Source organism: Lactuca saligna, chromosome 9 (assembly GCF_052625555.1).
Source record: "Lactuca saligna cultivar CGN05327 chromosome 9, ASM5262555v1, whole genome shotgun sequence".
NCBI lineage: Eukaryota > Viridiplantae > Streptophyta > Magnoliopsida > Asterales > Asteraceae > Lactuca > Lactuca saligna.
The window spans coordinates 32,721,445-32,736,958 of record NC_136425.1 but is presented as its reverse complement, the minus strand read 5'-3'; the positions used below and the strand labels follow the sequence as shown (position 1 = coordinate 32,736,958).

General features: G+C 33.4%; 1 protein-coding gene across 1 annotated transcript; it reads right to left on the bottom strand.

Moving 5' to 3' along the window:
- Positions 1-4,723: 4,723 nt before the first annotated feature.
- Positions 4,724-6,170, bottom strand: LOC145018503 (protein MKS1-like). Its single transcript, XM_078976385.1, has one exon. The coding sequence runs from the start codon at positions 6,163-6,165 to the stop codon at positions 5,344-5,346; it is 822 nt and encodes a 273-aa protein (XP_078832511.1). The 5' UTR covers positions 6,166-6,170; the 3' UTR covers positions 4,724-5,343.
- Between the last annotated feature and the right edge of the window lie 9,344 nt (positions 6,171-15,514).

Sequence of the window (15,514 nt, the reverse complement as noted above, 5' to 3'; positions counted from 1 at the left end):
GGTTGGTGTGTGTGTGTGGGGGGGGGGGGTATGTATGTGTATGTGTGTGGGTTGGTGTGTGTGTGTGTGGGGGGGTCGGTGTGTGTGTGGGTATGTATGGGTATGTATGTATGTATGTGTGTGTGTTTGTGGGTGGGTGGGTATGTATGTGTGTGTGGGTGGGTTGGTGTGTGTGTGTGTGTGAGAGAGTGGGTATGTATGTGTGTGTGTTTGTGGGTTGGTGTGTGTGTGTACAGGTGGGTGTGTGTGTGGGGGTAGTTAGAGGTGGATGGGGTGGAGTGGGTGTGTGTTTATAAAAAAAAATTTGGAATTAGAAAAATGTGAAAAACAATGATTATCAGTTTTCCAAAATTTTACAACTTCTTTGTAATTTTAGAAAAAGGAAAATTTTCATTTTCCGTGAAAAATTTAGAAAAATAGACGAACTAAACGCGTTTTCAAAATTCTCATTTTTCTTTGAAAATTTTTCCGGAAAACGGCACATTTTTCCGCAACTAAACGCACCCTTACTTGCTTCATTAGGGCTTGGACCTTGGATTGGAGTTTTTTTGCACTTAGGAATCGAATTTTGCACCTCAAGCCTACAAGAAGCACCTTGTTTTTTTTGCATTTGGGAAGGGAAATTGTGGGTTATCGATCAAAACAGAAGAACAAGAGAAGAAGTCGTTGATGCAAGGCTAGGAGCGGACAGAAGGAAACGACGAGGTTTCCTTGTTTTTTTTTTCTTTTGTGATTCAACGATTTGAGACTTGGACTCTTGGAGTATTGGACCCAATTTGACAATTGGATAATTGTTTTATTTGAGATATTTTAAGTTTTTCTTTTTCCTTTAGGCTAATATTAGTTGGATTAAAATAGAAATATGTTTCGGCTACTAATTATTTGGGCTTAATTGATCCAATATATTTACATTTTTTCCCCTAGTTGTCATTTTTTTAATAGTTGCCAGTTTTGTTCAGTAGTGGCGAAAAAAAAGAAAAAAAAAAACAACACGAAGCAATCATGTGAATCATGGCGACAACATTTGGCAATAGTCTATTCATCATCACATTAGAATCCGTTTCTACATTGCAAACCTTGTCATGGCCCTTCTAAATGTAATCAAATAGATCACTTAAACTTAGGCTTAAATTTTGTTGGGTTTGTTTATTTACAAAATTGGGATTTTGATTTTAATTTCTTTATATAGTAATTGGGTTTTCAATTTAATTTGATTCCATAATTATTTTAGATATTACTTTTATTTTTTGGTTAAATTATGTTTGAATTTAGGGTTTATTGAAGATGAAGATGATAAAGAAGAAGAATTACGAAGTCATTGGCAAAATGGTCATTTAACATGTATTTAGCAGATGCATCATTAAGGGGTGTTTGAGATTGTTTATTTAACTTAATAATCACTTGTTGATAATTGCGTTTATAGCTTATGTAGTGACATTTTTTTTTCTAAATAAGTGTTTGAAATAGCTTATGTGGTAACAAGAAACTACAAGTTTACAAACACTTTTAAAAAAATTGATTAGATAAACTTATAATCATTTTAGGTAAATAAGTCGTAATGAATTTTCAAAAGTAATTTTTTAAAGGTAGTGAAAAGTTGTTTTCAATAGTAATTTTTTATTTTCCAAACATTTTTTTTAAGATTATTGGTTTTTTGTAGAGTTAATAACTAAATTAGCATTTTTCAAACTATATCCCAAACACCTCAAAAGTTATACGGTCCACACACCAAACATGCAACAAAATGATGCGTTAAAGACTATTTATGTAACAAGCCTAATATCTAAGACAAAAACTATAAGTTTTGACATACCACATAGGCGGAAGTTGTAATTTTCACTGATTTTAAATGTGACTATAAAGCCTGCAATCTCTCTTCCTAATAAAAGACTCTCTAAGGAACCACATGTCATACTTTCTATACCTTAATTTGCCACGTGGCATTATTCTATGCATCGGGTTTTCATTTTCCCGCTCATTCAAAAAGCCTTTGTTATTATTTTATTATTATGATATTATAGCATCATACTTTCATGATATTATAATATTTTTTACTATAGTTTAATTATTTATGTTTTTCCAATATAGGATTACATAGTCATAACATTTTTAAAGAGTCTAAGATAAGTGACATTTGTTGATATCTTTTACCTCGTGTTATAAATTTACTCAAAGGGCATAATTCTCCTTTTATGTTCTAAAAGTTATATATTGCACTTTTTTAAATACGATTTTAGCATTTTTAAATTAAATAAAGACCATATTACCCCTACTGTTAACTTACTTATACTTTTCGTATTTTTGTATTTCTACTTATTTCTTATTAACGACATATATCAATTTTTAATAATTGTTTAAACAATTCAAATTTCAGTTTTTCCTATTAGAGGCATATTTTTTATAGAATTATTTTCTATTATAACCCCATACTTTATATAATGATTTCTTAACTATAACAATGCCATAAAATGGAAAAAATACATCTTTGTAACACATACATACGAAACTATGATGTTATAAAATGTAAATAGATGTATGTAAGTTGCTGCATAATTGTAGTACTTCAACCGGTAAAAAGATACTCACATGTGGATGGTATTTGTTTCACAAACTAAAATTGATAACAACATTGAACATAAAATCGACTTCAAATTTCTTTGTTTGACAATAGTCTACAAATTTTATTTTAAAGGCATATTATTTTGTTCATTTTTGTTATGAGGACAAATTTCACTTTTTCAATTTAATGTAGAAAAATAACATACGACTTAACACCATCTATCTTACTACTATAACACTATAACACTGACACATGTTATTATATTAATAATTAAGTTATAATTTAATTAAAATTATTTTTAAATTTCTCATCCGTGGAGTCCACGAGTTATAACCTAGTAATCAAATAATTGTTAGGTTTATGAACAAAAACACACCATTGAAGATGCAAAGAAAAATAGAGAATATAAGAATCAATGTGAGGTTCACATGATCATGGTAATTATATGCTACGCAAGAGATATATTATAAATAATATTATTAATCATTGTCCGATTTACAAGATACATTAGATTTATATTTATATATTATATATAGAAAGAAAAAAACATGCCTAAAAAGTGGCAGAGTATATGTAAGATATGTAAGGTTAGGAGGGGTTGTGTCCCCTGATATTTGGATCATAAATAGCAAATATGACTTCAAAATATTTAGTATAGGCCTGCTAGTTTCAAATTTGGGCAGTGGCCCCTCCCGATTTCTCCATAGTCTATACTCTATAGTCCGATTTCCAAAATCCAAACCAAACGAGTGAAGCACAAAGTGGAATCGATCGTATCTTCCGCCCCAATCCCCATCGTCGCTCACTGCCTCGTTGGTCGCTCATTGTTGGAGTCTTGACGCGTGTGGCCTGGTCTCTCCTCTCACCATCTCGCCAAATTGCCAATCGACAGTCACCATTCATCGGAAATAAGTTGTCACGGTGTCACCGGAAATCACTCAGATCAGGTATGTTAGGTCATTCTTTCTTCGCTTCCGATTCAGAGGTTCTCCTATTCCTGTAGGCTGTAGTCATGTAGTTTAGTTGTGATTTGGGAATCAATATTCTATAATCAATTCAACAATCAAGTATGTTCATACACTACCAAGACCACTATTAACTTGAAATTTACGCCAATTCTCCTGTAGGCTATATATATATATATATATATATATATATATATATATATATATATATATATATATATATATATATATATATATATATATATATATATATATATGCTCCTGTTCTCTCAAGTCTCAATTTCTCGGATTAGAAATTAGGACTGCCAAAATCCAAATGCTCTTGTTTGTTGAATTGTTGTGATTTGGCCTTTGAGAATCAAATCAATAATCAATTCAATGTTGATTGTTTATTGTTACTTTGTTACAAATTTTATATTAGGACTTTAGGTATTGTTTTCACTTTTGATTTTGAATGGTTTTTAGACACTGTTATTTTGATTTTAGACACTATTATTTTGGTTTCAATGAGTTATTATGTTATTGTAGATTTCTATGTTTTTTTGGTGTTTATTTGTTGAAAGCAACTTGTTTTTTTATGTAAAAACATTAATTTTAGTTTATATTACTTTCGGCCCCCCTAATTAATTGTTCAAGCTCCGCCACTGTGCCTAAACATGTATACAAGTTAGAGCTTATAAAGCCGAAGTCGATATCTAGAAGAGAAATTAAATATTCTCCTATATTTTATTCATACTCATCCTTTTATTATATAAAATGATGATAAATATATTAAATTAGTATTAATTTCATTAAATGTACCATTAAATATCACACGTGTCAATATTTAGTATTGTAGGAGGATGGATAGAAATAAAATATAAGAGGATATGACACATTATCGAAGATAAGAAAACAACTAAATAACAAAACAAGAAACAAAGAACTTGGGACACAACTAAATAACAAAACAAGAAACAAAGAACTTGAGACACCTCTAGTCTCTGAAGTCCGGCTCAAATCTATGGACTATATCTGGATATATAATCTCTGGGACCCTATTACTAAATACTAACTCTCATTGGTTTTAATTAGGTCAAGAAACAAAGAGTCTCCATCAACTCAAAAATAATAATCACAAATAATCAAAATCAAAATGTAGATGCAACAAATAATGATAAAACTTTATATTGACAAATAATAACTTAAAAAAACCTCATGTCTACAACAAAAATATCCAATTAATCAAGAGTTCCAATGTTCAACAAATTTAACGAGTAACTTAAGCACAAGTACATCCAAACTTCCAAACTATTTTACATTACAATCCACGAATGTATATACCAAAATTTTGGTCTAAGAAACAAAGAAAAGAAAAGAGATAAATACTGTAGTAGATAATTCAACTCAAAATTAATTATCTTCATCTACCCACCAATAATAAATATTAATCAAACTTTCTCCAACTGTCCCAACTAACCATATAAATATTAAATGGAAAATGACCCTCTAAATCTCCACATTAATACTATTTCTCTGGATTATCATCGACTAATCCATAATAGCCTATACCATAAAAGTATACATTTTTAAGAATTATTGTTTTGGAAAAATATATTTACTTGATATGTATCAAGACAACAGATAGAAAAACGAGTGTCACAAAGATGATATTCGGGACAAATATTTACTTTATGTATCTCATACAGTAGTTTGTACGTAACTCATCATTAAGGTTAGTGTTTAACTGCTTAAACTCAGAAAATCCAAATTAATGTCATCACATAAAATGATACAACACATTTGTTTTGAATTTGAGTTTGAAAGTGTGAATCTTATCTAGTCAAATAGGCTATTGAAGAGATTTTGGGTGTTGGGTGAAATCATGTATGGAGAAAGAAGATTTGAAGGGCTTTGCATAAGAAAATTATTATTCTCCAAATAATTATAATTTCTGTTACTATGCAAAACAGGGCTTAAATCAGGAAAAAAACTAAGTGGGTTTTGATCATTTGCTAGCGGAGAGAAAAAACCAGGTGGAATCGGAGGTAGTGACGTCGGTCCCGGAGACAATATTCCGGGAAAGTAGCCGACTTTCTCCAATCCGGTACTTATCTCCACCCCTTCCACCACCGCCACGTCACCAGTCTGCGGCACTTTCCTACCGTCTGGCATGGTTGTCGCTTTTTCTGTTGATGCGAATCTTGCCGCCGGTGAGACTGCACCTCCGTCATGGTGGAAAGCAGAGATTGAAGAACCCACCGGGGAGGAGGCGGTTGGGCCGGTCAAACGCTGGACTAAAGTCATGAATTCGTTTGGATTTGTGTGGATTACCTTTGGGGAGACGGTGTAGATGATGACCGGCGGCCGGTATTGCTGTTGGATTCGTTGTGGTTGATGGTGGTGGTTGTGTTGCTGGTGCTGCGGTGGTGGAGCTACCGGCGGTTTTCTGATCTTGTGAGAGTCTTTCCGGACTCTGAGAGGGGAAGGGCGTGGGCCTTGAAGTGACCGGGGAGACTTGGCGGTGCCGGTGGGGAAATCCGGCGAGTCCATGGTGATGATTTCTTTTGGGTTGATATCTTTTACGGAAGAGGAAAAAGTGGTGGCGATAACAATGATGATCCCATAATTGTTTGAAGAAGTAATATGAGCTGACAACATCAAATTTAAACAGTTGAAGTCAACAAAAATTTGGATTTTTTTATATTAAAGGATTAGATTAGATATAAGTTTATTTACTCCAACTTTCCGTTTACTCTTCAAAATGTAATTAACAATAACAAAATTATACAAATTGATAAATATAAATACGTTATTTGCATTAAGTACAGATTTAGGTGAAATTTCATCTTCCAAATTCAAAATCTATTGAATTTTATAGATTTAAATGAATTTTTATGTTCCACTTCTTAATCTATTGAATGGAGTTTTATGAAGGTCAATAGATTCTTTTATCATTATTTTTTTATATAATGTAATGGATTCTATACGGTTTAATTAAATATTAATAAAAGTCATGTATTATATAACCTAATTTATGACATTTATTAAGAATTAAAAAGTGTTTCCTTAAGTGACAATTAAACTCAATATACATTGAACTCCTTTATGACATCTCACCATGATTAAATTTAATTCATTGAAAGCGAGCTATGAATTTCATCTCATTCAACTTCTATATTAAACTATATATCATGGATGTTATGAGTTATAAACCGTATACGAAGTTTAAGTTATGTATGAAAAAAGGGTTGTATAAGTATCTTCTTTTTCAAGTGACCTCGATCAAATTTGGTTGTTTTATGAAGCGGACATTTACGAGTGAATAGTATTTTTGTTTCTTGTGTTCTTGTGTTATCCTTTGGAGGAAGACATATTTATAGCATATTTTGTCGCAGATGATAATGAATGAGCATTATTTTCAATAAAACAGTCATTTATAGTACCTATTATTAAGCTTCATCGAGTTGCAAGGTTGTTGTGACCACTGTTATGTTGACTGACACCTCCTTACATGTCGGGTAACAATTGACATATAATTGACAAGTCCTAAAATTTAATAAAATGAAAAGTGAACCATAATAGAAGCAATCGGTAATCCTACTTTAGATTGCAATGCAAAGCGAAGGTGACAAGTCGTTTGAATGGTACATAAGTCGTTGATCCTACTTTCAACATTTTAAAAGGCATTCATAATTTATAATTTATAAGGAAATCCAATAATCTAACCCTTATAAATGATCTTTTTGACAAAAATGATTTTTTTTTCGGTGTAGCATGTGATTTTTCTTTTAGTATAAGGTTTAGTTTTATATAATGTATAAATTTTGCTTTTATAAAATGTATAAGTTTTGGTTTTATAAAATGTAAAATGCAATTAAAATCAATAAACAATTAATAATTACATAAACTAAAGGGATGTGTCTTTAAGTGATATTACATATACACTCTTTAAATAATCTTTTGACCTTGTACTCCAAAAAAATTCCACTAATCGTTTCGATAAACCATATCCCAGGATTGGTTTTACCCTCTATAAAAATCGATTTCCCGGTGATCAATGCCTTCAGGAACCAACATAAAAACATCATACAATCTCATTTACTATCAATCTGTAGTGGTATGTATGAGGCCTTTCCGAGGATCATATTGAAACTCTCAAGTGGGATTAAATCAGTTAGTTCGGTACACCAGTAGTTGACACCTACTAGCAATTTGTGGATGCGAACTCTTATACCTATAAACAAATCCTCATTTTCTAAACACTAGCCGCTCTTCCAATGACTATCGTATATAGTCATTTTAATTGTCTTCAACTCCAAAGCACTCAAAAACCAATGAGTATGTGATATATTAAATAGGATGTAAACTGGGTCGGTCCAAAGCTTTTTAATGCCCCGAAAAAACTTAAAATGCCCCAAATTTTTTATTAAATCTACCCACAACATAAATTAGCTAGTTTCTTTTTTCAAACAAATTCATATCCATTAAAACTTAAACTAGCAAACACTAAAACATTATCTTTGTGCTTTGTGAATTAAAAAATTCAATCACTACCATGTTTCGTGTGAATTATAAATATCAATTACTACATCATAGTTAACAATAGCGTGTTCAACAAGTATAGTGTATCCTTATTGTATTTAAATTTTTAGAAAAAAAAAATTTTAAACTATGACACAAACAAAATTGTGAACTATAATAACAAAAATTAGATACACTAAACTGTTACAAACACACTATTCCCAATGTCAATATCTTGAATGTCAATATTATATCAAAATTTTAAAACCAAAAATGTCAAGGTCTTCGTATGTAATATAATCTCTAAGTTGAAGCGAATACTCTTTAAATCCACTGTGAACAAAGTATTTTGTCGGCAACACAAACATTTTAAGAATTGCAGTAGTACCCACTTAAGGTAATCAGCCTTACATGGACATCAAATCCAAGGGCATAATCGTCCATCCAAGCTATCCTTTTAATATGCCATGAAACCAAACTCCATTTCACTTCAAATTGACAATACAAACCAAATACACCTCTATAAATAGGGGAAATAACATAAAGGGCGGAATTGTCCATAGAGGGGAAACACCTTTAAAATCTAAAGCAACCAAAACAAGGCAAAGATTAACTTGCACCTGGGAAAAAATCGAGAGCAAAACAACGTTACACCAGATGAGAAAAAGAATGATATCCAGAAAAGATAAGCATTAGACCAAGCACCGATAATTCCGTAAGAAAATGAGCAAGATCGTCAAAAGATGAAAGGTATCCAAAAAAACGAAAAAAATATTTCTTTGTGTTCTTGATAGAAATCCAGAGTCAAGAGAGGAGAGAGTTTATAGAAACTAAGGTTCTTGACAGGAATCACGATATGTATCCAATGCGTATCCAAATAAGAGTCTCTTAACCAATTGACTTCTCGTCTTCTACATCCGGACCTTTCATCTTTTTAGGCGACCATCGGGAAGATGGGAACGAGTCTCCAATAGTCGAAGCGCGTGACACAGTTGATCGTAGATGATGAACTCATTTAGGACAAATACCTATATTAACATTATGGACTAAATTTATGCCCCTCATCTCCTTGCTGCCCTGGGCCTCTGCCTAATTCACTTAGGTATCGGGCCGACCCTAGATGTAAAGCTACAAAAAAGGTTAGGAATAGTTAATTAATATATAAATAATCAGGTAATGTTATCCAAACATAATTATACTGTATCACAATCTGCCCAATATGGGTAAACGGATCTGTCATCCATGTCACTCCAGTCAAATGTATCTGTGTTGAAAGTTGATGGCACAAATGTCCACCAAGCATCATCCGCTCTACGCTCTAGCAACAAGGAGATCCACATCATGATGTGCTGTCAATATATATATATATATATATATATATATATATATATATATATATATAAATTGCAGTAAAGTAAGTATTGTTATTAGAAGCGAAGTATATAATGAACACATAATTATATTACTTACATCACATGACAACCATCATCCATGACTATCCTTATATAACCGTGTCCAAAACTCAATCGTAGCAAAATCGGTCAAATAACTGTGACCAAACAATAATGAACCATCTCGTTCTTTATATATAATGTGTATGGTAAGTTCTAAAAGATTTTCAAACGGTGTTGGTTGTTGTCGTGTACCACATTTTCTCTTCATTTATATATGCCATACATACATAACTTTTTGGAGCTTAGAACGCCTAAGAGGTGTTGGCGATGGTGTTTGTATTCATCCCACATAATCTTTACATACGACAATTGAATACATGGAAACGGCTACTCAGGACCGTCATTCGGTGGCTATTCAGGTGTGCCTGACCCATTATCATGCTCCCATAAGTCATTGTCATTGTCTTCTGTGGTAGCAGCATCTGGCACGACGAGTGCCTGTACGGTTCAATAATGTTTACTTATAAACGATGCAAAAATATAAGGACCATAAATGATGAAATAATTAACAATGTACCTCCACCCCCTTCGAGGTACCAACTTCATTTCCGGGATTCTTATTGTTAAGTTTTAGAACCATGGCTAAAGTAGTGTCATCATCTGCTAAACGCTTATCCTGTGACCTTAATTGCCCACGACATTCACTGAGCTCCTTTTGCAATTAACGGATCTCGTTTTGCAAGTCACTAATAATTTGGTCGTTGTTAGTTGATGGTTTAGTGACTGATGGTGGTGGTGGTGCCAGATGAGATTGATCATCTATTTGTTCCTTCTTTTGTCGAGGCTCATGAGTAGGGGAGTTTTTGGGTGATGATGTTAGTGAAGGTGCCCTATGAACTTATGTGTTAGGAAAATTAAGGGGATCGATCCACGCGCATCTAGTTATCCACTATTCAGCTCGAATCTCGACTCCTATTGGCTCTAATTTTTGTACAAGTTTGTTATCCTGCTAACAAAATTATAAAATAATAAATAAATATAACTTATACATAAAAAAAATCTTAAAATATTTAAGTAACCACACATCGTCGACTTTTAGAAACTGGTTGCACTGAGGGTTTAGTAAAGGTCTCATTTTCGACCAAGAAATAACCCGATGGATCACATTCTCTTGTCGAGTACCAAACAAACTAATCACAGGAAAAGTTTCGAGAATCCATATCTAAAATAATCATGTATTAGAATCTTAGCAAACAAAATAAACACTTTTCATCATGTACTTACCTTAAAAACGTATAAAAAGTCGTTTAGGGTGTATGCCATTTTTTAAGGTTGTTTCTCTTTCAGTTCAACTGGATGTAGATACTTGTCAATCTTATTGAATATTGTAATTAGCTATGAGTACAATTGAGCCCAAATTATTCCCCCCCGTAGATATCTGCGACATACAACATTCCTAATTAAAATTGTAAAAAATAGGAACAAAAAATATTAGTAATGACATAATTAATTATAATATGTAGTTACAAAATAACAACATGATACATGTTGAATTCATCAAGGTTGGATAACAAAGAGAAATACTCCTCTAACACACGCTGTTTTTTCAACCGGCCGTTGAAACCCTTCTCTAACAGATAGAGGAGACATACAAGGACCGCATCCTCATCCGATTACTTATTAAGTGACTTTTCAAACATCTTAATCACATCGTCTAATTTCACCCAGATGTTACTCGCGATCACAGGAAAGATACGGGACCAAAAGACTGTCCTAGAAGCAGAAGCAGGAAAATAGTCACCAAACTGGAAGCCCGTGACAAGACAAAATTCTTTATTCCTGAAAGATAGCTCGTAACCCCCAATCTCAAAAACCATTTCATATATATCGCTTCAGGGGTCTATGATAACTTCGTGGAAAAATACGTAATGTAGAAGCAAAGGATCCCCATCTACATTACGAATGTCTAACCACCTCCCAAAACATTAATTCTGGAACATACGCTCGCATTCCGGTCTGTCTTTAAACGCCTCAAGAATTTTCCCATCGATTTTGGGTTTACAATACAGTGTAATGGATGCATCAAAACCATGTCGTACTGCACCAGTAAAAAAGGTGTTAACACTTCATTATGGAACAAAATCTGACCAAGATTTCGGGTCACTTCTGGACACATTCTGGAACAGTTCATTGTGTTCAGAAGTTGTTTCAGACCAATTCCTCGTGTTCCGAATTTCGAATCCTTCCGAAATGAATTTTTAAGCACCAGAGCACTACATTTCGATCTAAATTAATAATGCGTAAGCATATAAATTAGTTTCGGGTTGGTCCTATAGCAATGAAATATTAAATTAACACTGTGGAACAGTTATAGTTCATTCTGGAGGTGCTCCACGCATTCCATATCGATAGTTCTCAATGAATAATCATGGTATACAAACAAAAAAGTAGGTTTTTGAAGTGAAGAACATACCCATAAAATAACCGGGTCATATTGATAGTCTTCCATGTAGGAGTTGTGTGTCGTAGGTCGGAATCGGAAACGAATTCGTGTGTCGAAATCGAGTCGGAATGTCGGAACAAGATCCGGAATGAAGTCGACGGTCCGGATTATTCAAATTATATTCCGGATTTTGAAATTCAAATTCTAGGTCTGAAACATGTACGGATACACCGGAATTGGCAGTTCAGAGGCATCGAAATGGGTCGGCCCACCCAAAAATGAGGCCAAAATAGGTTCCGGAATGGCCAATTCCATAGTATGTGCTTATTTTGCCAAAAAAAAAACTAAAAAAAAAAAAGATTAGATTACTCAATTTCCCTAATTTATAAACCTTGTTAATCATATTTTTCTTTAGATGATGCACAAATAAATGCATATATTATTCAAGTAATATATTTTATATAGTACAACAAGGCACATTAAAGTACGAGTATAATGTCATACGGGGAAATATGCTTAAAATACTATGGGTGTGTTCGACATGCAACATTTAGGAGCTTCTGGGTTCTACCTTTTATGAAAACGCTTGTAAAAAGGAAAAAGTTTCGTTCAGTGAGAGGAGCATTTAACTTTTAGCCTAAACAAAACACTCCAAAAAATCAAAAGCTACTTGGATAAGCTTTCAACAAAATGCTCCAAAATCAAATGTTATCCGTTATCCGCTACCAGCTAATTTTGTCGAACATGCCCTATGTACTCACCTCATTCCTTAGCTAATGATTTTTCTTAAATTATTATCGTAAGATTATTCGATCTCCAAGAACACCTAAATATGATTGCAACACATTTACACGTTTCCAAATAACACCTTGGAAACTCAAAAATGAAATTCATGAGAGTGGTCTTCCAAGTTCCTGTTAGGTTAGAAGAAACGATAAAGAAAACATATTAGAGGAATACGAGAAAAAAAAAAGAAACACAAATCAAATTAAAGCACACAAAACACAATGATTTTAATGGTTCACACTATCTTGCAATAAACTACATCCACTATCGAATTAGAGAGGTTTTATTCCATACACGCTTTTTCTGCTACAATGTTATAGGTACGGCCGTTCATAAGTATATAAATGATAAGATTTGACCTAAACGTATAAAAGGCCAAGCCCGAATGAATAACACACAAGTTAAAATTAAAAAAACTAGAAAATTGGCCCGCCCAAAAAAGAATTCAGTCTTTAGATTTCAGATCTGATGATAAGTCTCCATATCTAACAATCTCCCACTTGGAGGCTTGATCATTATTCAGCTGTCATCCAAGTATGTATCCCTTGTAACATTCGTCTCTCTCTCTCTCTCTCTCCATCTCTCTCTAGTCCCTACCTCCTCTTAAGTTCATGGAATCCCAATTGAAGCCATGCACATCTTCAACATATCAGTTTGTACAACCATAGTAAACATATAAACTAGATTCTTTGTACCAAGAATTTTCTTCACATTTAGTGTACCATCAGTTACCAGTTCTCGTATGAAATTATATCACATCTGTATGTGTTTCGTTCAGCTGTGAAACACTGGATTTTTCACGAGATGTACTGCACTTTGATTGTCACAGTGGAGAACACAGTCTTGTTGTTTATTCCCAGTTTTGACCAAAAGTTATTCAACCATATCAACTATTTGCTTGCTTCTGAAATGGTCGTATATTATGCCTCCTTAGTTGAGAGTGCAACACTTTTCTGAAGTATGGACATCCAAATCACTATTGTACCTACGAGAGTAAAAACATACCCAATAGTTCTTTTTCCCGAATCCACACATCCCCCTAAATCAGCATCAGCGAATCCTTCCAAAATCACTTTATTTCTGCTAAAACATAAATCAACTTCAGAAGTACCTTTTAAGTAATGCAACAACCACTGGACTCCTTCCTAATGCTCTTTACTCGAATTTGACATAAATTTGCTCATAACTCCCACTGCATGTGCAATGTTCGGTCTGGTACACACCATAGCGTACATCAAGCTACCAACTGCTAATGTATATGGGATTTTGGCCATTTCTTTTTTGTCTTCATCCGTCTTTAGGGACTGTTTCTTGGAAAGTTATATCTAACTTCCCAAAGGTGTACTTCTTGGTTTTGCATCAATCATGTTGAACTTCTCTAGAACCTTTTGGATATACTTCTGTTGTGAAAGCTTCAAAGTTCCAACAACTTTGTCTCTAACTATGCTCATCCCGAGAATTTGTTTGGCAGCTCCCAAGTCCTTCATCTCAAACTCTCTGAAGAGTTGCTGCTTCAGTTTGTTGGTGTCATGTATGTATGATCCAGCAACCAACATATCATCAACATATAATAATAGAATAATTTAAGAGGACCTAAAATTCTTCAGATAACAACAATGGTCCATCTCACATCTCTTCCACCCATTTTTGTGCATGAAGTTGTCAATTTTTAAATACCACTGCCTTGGGGCTTGTTTTCTAACTAATATTAGGTTTCGATTTCTGAGTCTTTATCTTCTTCAAAACTCCCACCGAATTTAGTATTTACAATCTCTTTAACATTCCCACTATTTTGTGAGCCTTCATCTGTTTCATGTTGTAAAACATCAACATCTCTTAATTCGTCAAACACCATCTTCTGACTCTATTTGTTTTTTCTTTGAGTTGTTGATAGATCATCTTTATAGAGGGCGTCTTCATTAAAAGTGACATCTCTGCTTCTGATAACTTTCATGGTTTGGTTGTCCTAGCATCTATAGCCCATATCATCTAACTTGTACCCGATAAAGATGCACGTCTTAGCTTTGGCTTCAAGTTTGTCTTTTTTGCATCTTTAACCTTGACATAAGCATTAAAACCAAATACTTTAAGGTGAGAGAGATACTTCCCTTTTCTGCCATTCCTCTTCTGGAATTTAAAATCTAATGGGGACGGAGGGTCCATGACTTTAAGGTAACTAGTTGTGTTCACTGCGTCTGCCCATCATGTAACCACATGCTTTTAACTCTCTCATTTAATGTTATGTCCATCCTCTCCACAACATTTTTGCTAAGGTGTTTCTGGCATAGTCATCAACATTCTGAATCCATGTTCTGCATAGTAATCGATAAACACCTTATTGTTGTATTCACCACCTGTAACACCCCGTTTCCAAGTCAAACCCTAAAATCTAAAGATTTGTTTCAAGTATTATTTTATTCCGATATACGCATATTTTTTTTAAATAAAGAGCTTAGTGAAAAAGTGTGTAATTGGCATTATAATTGGTTTTGGAGGTCTAAAGAGTGCTTTCGAGATTCGTATTGGAGAGAATATTTGAACATACAACTAAAGGAGAATTAATTGGGCTCGTTTTGTAGTTTTTGAGCTTATATTGAAATTATTTCGTAGAGGAGGGACTATTTGGGTAAATTTGGATGTAATTGTTGGATTAGTGTCTAAGCTAGTAACCATATTTGGTAAATACTTAACCCGGTTGTGCATGGTCCTTTTAGGTTGCCTTCAAACCTGGCAATGGAATAAGATAATTGTTGGAGAGAGAAGAATGATTTATTAATTTAGTACTTGGTTAGTAAATTAATTTGAAATCAAGATAAATGATTTATTGATGTATTATGGATATAATATATATTAGAAATCACAT